The following is a 6,966-nucleotide window of genomic DNA, read 5'->3' as shown; positions in this document are numbered from 1 at the left end:
AAGCATTTGGTCAATGAATGGTAAGGGGAAGTGATCTTTTCTTGTTGCGGAGTTTAATTTCCGGTAGTCAATGCACATACGCCAACCGGTGATCATTCTTGTGGGTATTAATTCATTCTTTTCATTTGTCACTACCGTGGTACCTCCTTTCTTAGGTACCACTTGAACGGGGCTAACCCACAAAGAATCCGATATGGGATATATGATTCCCGCATCAAGTAATTTCATGACTTCTCCTTTGACAACTTCTTGCATGTCGGGGTTCAATCTTCTTTGGGGTTGAATGGTAGGTCTATGGTCGTCCTCTAGATGGATTCTATGCATGCAAAAGTCGGGACTTATCCCCTTAAGGTCATCTAGACTATAACCTATAGCCTTCTCATGTTGTTTCAACACATCAAGCAATTTTCCCAATTGGTCATCATCAAGTCTATCATTAACAATCACGGGTTTGGTCTTTGATTCATCAAGGTAAGCATATTTCAAATTTGGGGGAAGGGGTTTCAAAATAGGAGTTTGTACCTTACTTTCTTCCTTTGGAGTTTCATTGAGAATTTGCTCCATCTCCATTAGACATTCCATTCTCATAGCATACTCAACTTCACTTTCATCAACCTCATCATATTCAAATCCCATGATGGGTTCCTCTTGCTCTTGAGTTTGCAAAATATCCTCTAGGATGGATTGCTCATCCTCTACGGGTTGACATGCTTCTACTAGAATATTATGCACCAACTCGGATTGTGCATGAGTAAGTTCCTTGTTAGCTAGAGCGGCCTCAAAGAGATCTACCTCCAACTCCCAATACATGCTCTTAGCCTCACTTGCTTCTAAGGCTTCTAGTGCTTGCATGGGATCCTTGAAGTAAGGGATACTCAAGTGGTCCTCTACAAAACAGTCTATGAAATCCATCTCGCAAAATATCAAACAACTCGAAAAATGATTAGAACAAACCTTGAGGAGTGTTACTTCCTCAAGGCGAAGAGAGACACAACTAATAACAATAAAAAGAAATCTAAATCAAACAAACACCGTCCCCGGCAACGGCGTCATTTTTGATCGGTCCGTTTCGTATTCACAAATAAATAGATGTGGTCGTTGGTCACGGTCGAATCAAAACACAATTTATAGCTTAACAAGCAACTCTACAATTAGTAAAGAGGCAAGTAAAGGTCGGATCCAAAGGGACGGGAGTTGAAATGAGATTTCTATTGTAACTAGCGATGTCTAAGGGGTGTCACAAATTGGGTTGATGTAGAAGGTTGCTAAACTAGAATAACAATGAAAATAAACAAGCAAGATGAATAAAAAGGGGTGTAAACAATTGATTAAAGGCACTAGGGTGTCATGGGATCATAGGGGAATCATGGGATATGATCATACAAACATGTTCTCAAATTATAAGCAAGCAATTATTGTTGTGATGGATTGAGTTGGGTTATATCTTACAATCCTAGGAAAGTTTGGGTCCCGGAGCCGAATCGATTAGATTGTACAACACCTACAAGTCGACTTAATCTTCCCTACTCAACAACATGCATGGTCTAATGAGACTCGAGTTGGGTTATGTCTTACAAGACTCATTGAAAAGATAGGAGATGATAGTAAATGCAAGGATTCATAGGCTTAGCATTTCATCAAGTATAACATGTGCATGAGTTGAGATCAAAACAAGCAAGCAAATAAAGCATGAAAGCATATTAATTTAAGCATGAATCATTCCCCATGTTGGTTTCCCTAATCACCCATTAACCCTAGCTAAGAGACTACTCACTCATTATCATGTTGATCATGCTAGCAAGGTCGTCAATCATACTAACAATATGAAACATGATGAATAAATGAAAGTAATTAACAATAATTAAAAAGGGATTAAGAGATTATACCTACTAATGATTCCAATAATAAAGCAAGAATAATAGAAGTACTTGAATGCTAGATTGAGAGGTTGTCAATCTCCCAATAATAACCCAAATAATCTTCAATTACCCAAAATAAAGGATGAACAAAAGAGAGATTAAAGAACTAAAACTTGGATTAAAACTTGATTAATACTTGATTACAATATTGAAGAGAGTTTTGATTGATATTAACTACACTAATTATTGATAAGAAGAACATGCTCCTCTAATTAGCCTAATGGGGTATTTATAGTGAAAATTAGGGAGGATGCATTAGGGTTAACTAAGGGCTAAACTAGTAATTACACTTTTTAAGTTGAGCAAGGAGGACCCGGTATTTTCTGAGAGAAGGGCTTCTCTTTTCGTAGCTTGAAGAAGGCAATCCGTGCTGTGAAGAAATCCGGGCGGAATAAGGTCGGGACGGCCGGATTTGGGCGATGGAATCCGAGCGGATTCTGGGGAATCCGGGCGGATTGTTGAGGGTGAATCCGAGTGGATTCTGGCAAGGGACGCTCGGATTGTGCAGGACGGACGGATTGCTGGCAATCCGCTCGGATTGTCAGTCAGCATAGTAACTTCTTCTTTTTCTTCCCTTTTCTTCATAAATTCCTTGGGGATTTCCTTGGGGACTCAAGGATCTTTCCTCAACATTGCTCTTCTACTATGATATGTACAAAGGCCTTCCAATCTTGTCTCTCCTTGATGCTTGGTCATTGGATTCGATCAATTTAGTCTTGTTTTGCCAGGAAAATGCAAGATTCTTACTCCTTTCCTACCAAGGGATCAAAATCTCAAAGAATATGCAAAACAAAGAACTAAAGATAAGAAATGACCCAAATAAGCACTAAAAAGCATGGAAACAATGCTAATTCGGGGGCTAAATATGCGCCAATTATGGTCACATCAACTTTATGAGAGGAAAGCTAGTTCTTCTAGGTGCTTGTTCAAGATGGATCTTCAGAAGGCTTATGATACTATGGAGTGGAGCTTTTTAGAACAGATGTGAAGGGCTATGGATTTTCCTTCTCAATTCATCCATTGGATTATGCAGTGTGTCACAACAGCAAGCTATTCCCTTAACCTCAATTGGAATATGTTTGGTTATTTTAAGGGACAAAGGGGATTGAGACAAGGAGATCCACTATCCTCATTACTCTTCACTATTTGCATGGAGTATTTATCTCGATTGCTTAGTTATTCAACTGACAATCCTGATTTTCATTTCCATCCTCTATCTAAACCTATGAAACTGTCCCCACCTTATGTCCGCGGATGATCTATTGTTGTTCAGTAAGGGTGATGCTGCATCTATGATGACTTTGCTTAGATCTTTCTCAACTTTTTCCAAGAGAACAGGGCTTAACATGAGCAGGGGAAAGTCAAATGCTTATTTTAATGGGGTCCAGGCTGGTCTGAAGCAGGAAATCCTTCAAATCTCAGGAATGGTAGAGGGCAGTTTGCCTTTCAGGTACCTAGGGGTCCCCATTAAAACTACTAGGTTAAGTGCTCTTGACTGCAAGCCCTTAATTGATAAAGTGGTGGCCAAAATAAGGGGTCTGGGGGCAAGAAAACTATGCTATGCAGGAAGACTGGTCCTGGTAAAGGCTGTCCTAAAAACCCTTCACAACTACTGGGCTACTATGTTTATCTTACCTAGTGGATTCATAACTCGAATTGAATCAATTTGCAGGAATTTTCTTTGGGATAGAGGAGTGGACTTCATTAGATCCCCCCTAGTGTCTTGGGAAAAAGCCTGTAAACCAACAACTGAAGGAGGTTTGGGACTTAAGAATGAGGTGGTCTGGAATAGGGCAGCAATAGGGAAGCTCGTATGGTAGATTGCTACTAAATCTGACCACCTGTGGGTCAGATAGGTTAACCACATCTACATAAAAGGGCAAAACTGGGAGACATATAATCCCCCTACCAACTCAAGTTGGTATTGGAGGAGGATTTGTAGGGTCAAGACGCTACTCAGTGAGGCTTATGAACAAGATTTATGGGTTGATCAGCATTACAAAGGATACACCATTGCTAAAGGATATGATTTCTTAAGGGACAAGGGTCAGGAGGTGTCATGGCATGGATTGGTTTGGAACAAATGGTCCGTCCCAAAACACAGTTTCTTTGCTTGGGTTTATCACCACAACAACATGAACACGATGGAAAAATTATATAGATTGAATATAAGTGAAGAGGATACCTGTTTGATCTGCAGAGAAGGCAAAGAATCGAGGGATCATTTATTCTTCAGCTGTCCTTACAGTAGGAGGGTGGTTACGAAGGTAGGAGAGTGGCTTGGTATCCAGATTCCGTTCTATGATCTTCTTTCCTGGAGATTAGTTGCTACGGGATCCAAGCTCAGGAAAGGCGTGGTTAACGAATTCATTAATGCCTGCCTATACCACCTTTGGCAGCAACGAAATCAGAGTAGGATTGATCTTACTCTGAATCACCCGTGCACAGTAGCGAGCCGAATAATAGAGGAGATTCATAATAGAGTTATGGCAATCATCAAACAACCGATAAAGGAGAAGGATAGGAGCTTTGTTAGCTGGATTGAGAGAAGAGGAAGGAGCTCAGGAATGAATGTCGATGGAAATGAGGATTAGGGGAAATGATAGGGTTGGATTTCATCTGATTTGCTTGTAAGGATAAGATTAGCTATCCGGTTTCCCATTCGGTTTTGTTGTCTTGTGAGTTGGTTGAGCTTTTACACGGCCCAAATATAACTCGTGTATGGTTACGATCTTTTATATTTTATTTATATACTTACCTTTTACCAAAAAAAAAAATAAAGAATTAATTGTTAATTTGTTAAAAGTAATTTATTTGATTTTAAATGATATTAATTTGTTAAATATGCATTAAAATGTCTAAGGACATGTTACTTGTCACATGACCTACAATATTATATTTGACAAATTACAAAGATAAAATGGAAGTCCATTTTATGTAAGGGAGCCGGTTTTATGGGTAGGGATTTAGATTTGTGTGTAGTTGATAATTTTAATTGTTAAACATAATCATTGCACATAATTACCTAAAACCTAGTCTATTGTTTTGGTAAGACAAAAAACAATAGCATTCCCTTCCCCATGCTATGACAACCGGCCACCCCCTCTCCCCTTTAATAAGAGAATAAGTTCTCTTATTTTTGATCATGCTTATGTTCAAAAATCTCAACCTCTCTCTTCATAAAATAGTTTTATGTCCATAATTTGTTCCTTAATCTAATATCCATAATCACTTATGTTGGAGTTAGTGTCCTCCACAATAGTACGTTTACATGATAAATCTCATTAAAGGAATATCATCAGATATTTAATTATTTGATCCTCGTCAGTTGATTAACGTAAATCGATAACGGTTGGCTGACTAGAGTTTGACGTTATTGTCGTGAGACGGCGTTGATCAACTGACCTCTTTCGGTCGCACCTATAGGAATGAACCCCAATTGATAACTAATTAATTGTATGAGATACAATTTATTTAGTCCCTTGATTTATAAACTAAAAGGTTAGTCGATTATTTTTAGAGAGATTTCGAGTTGCGAACTTGAGGAGCGGCAGTATTATTTAATTATGCGATAATTAAATAATAAATTTTATGAGACGGGTTTTTAGTTAATTAATTGTTAATTCACTAAAATTGTACTAATTAATTAATGTGATTAATATTTGTACGTAAAATAATATGTGTAGTGGTACACGTATATTTACGGAGTGATTTGGACGAAATTAATCGAGAAGCATTTAAACACAAAACGATGTTTAACTAAAATTTACACGTATTTGTGCGACAAATATAAGAACCAAAGTGGACCCGTAAATGGGACATTGGACTGTGTAAATGGAGTGTAGTGGATGATTATAAACATAATCATTTCACTTTTCTTGTTTTTCTTCCATAAAATTATCATATGATCTTTGTGCATGTGATAAAGATTGGACAAAAATTAAAACAAGTTAACTCCCTCAGTCCACCTACTCCCAACCAGTTTTCCTACTTTATTTACACCAATTTTTGTTCATTTTTCTACATGCTAGCTCACTTGTTTTTGCATGTGAACAAGATTGCTAACTCTCTAAAATAAATATTCATTACTTACTAAGCTTGTTAGCGTACAAAATAAATATTTACTAAGCTTGTTAGTAATATTATAAATATTATCAAGGGTTAATCTTACAAGTATCTAGTTAATACTTGTAAGATTATTTTGGGTGTTGTTCTTGGGTGCAACTTGAAGGAGACTTTCTTTTTGAAGGTTTTTCAAGGAGGATCATCCATCTTTATTTAGCTGAAGAACAAACTACATTGGTGATCTAGTTTGTGCCGATTTTTACCATTAATATCAATGTAAGGAAATTGTTTTTCCTTAATCTTTATTATTATGCTTTTATATTAGCATGCATGTTACATAGATCACATAAAAATGAATTATGAGATAATTTTATTTTTAATTAGAGAGTCTAATTAGGATCTATGATCTTTCAACTTACTAGTGTAGTAATATAAATTAATATTAGATCTAATTTTAAGGTTACTAATATATATTATCTAGTTAATAATTATATTAGTGTTATGGGGTTGTCTTGGGTGCTACTAAGAGGAGTGTTTCTATACTTGAAACTTGAAGATCTTGGAGGATCATCCTAATACTTTTAGCTCAAGAACAAGGCTAGGAAGGAGTCCTACCTTGTGCCCAATAAATCGGTCCACTATTTTGTAAAGATAAATCCGTTTTCTCCTTATTTCATTTATTTACATATTGCATGCAGAAGATCTTGTCAGTCTAAATTAACAAGTAATTTAGAGATTAATTAGAAGAGTCTAATTAAAGGTTAAAGAACCTAACACTCCCTAATCCTCCTTGCCCTCTCATAACCTTCATCCACTTGTTCTTGATTGATTGTTGGTTGGTAATCCGGGTTGTTGGTGTTGATGGTCATTCCGAAAAGACCACGGATAATGCCAAGAGAGTCTTCGTGGGATTGCGCTTTTTCATAGGAATCCTCAATGTATTGGGCGTGGCACTCATTTTGGACCCCAAATTGCTCGGTCA

General features: G+C 37.2%; 1 protein-coding gene across 1 annotated transcript; it reads left to right on the top strand.

Annotated features, from left to right (window-relative positions):
• Positions 1 to 3,163: 3,163 nt before the first annotated feature.
• LOC141649135 (uncharacterized) lies at positions 3,164 to 4,513 on the top strand. The gene is made up of 3 exons (XM_074457831.1): positions 3,164 to 3,369; positions 3,592 to 3,730; positions 3,776 to 4,513. Exons 1-3 carry the CDS (start codon positions 3,164 to 3,166, stop codon positions 4,511 to 4,513), a joined length of 1,083 nt encoding a protein of 360 aa, XP_074313932.1.
• Positions 4,514 to 6,966: the final 2,453 nt, after the last annotated feature.

This window comes from Silene latifolia, chromosome 3, assembly GCF_048544455.1.
Source record: "Silene latifolia isolate original U9 population chromosome 3, ASM4854445v1, whole genome shotgun sequence".
In the NCBI taxonomy this organism is placed as follows: domain Eukaryota; kingdom Viridiplantae; phylum Streptophyta; class Magnoliopsida; order Caryophyllales; family Caryophyllaceae; genus Silene; species Silene latifolia.
This window is presented reverse-complemented; position numbering and strand designations above follow the sequence as displayed.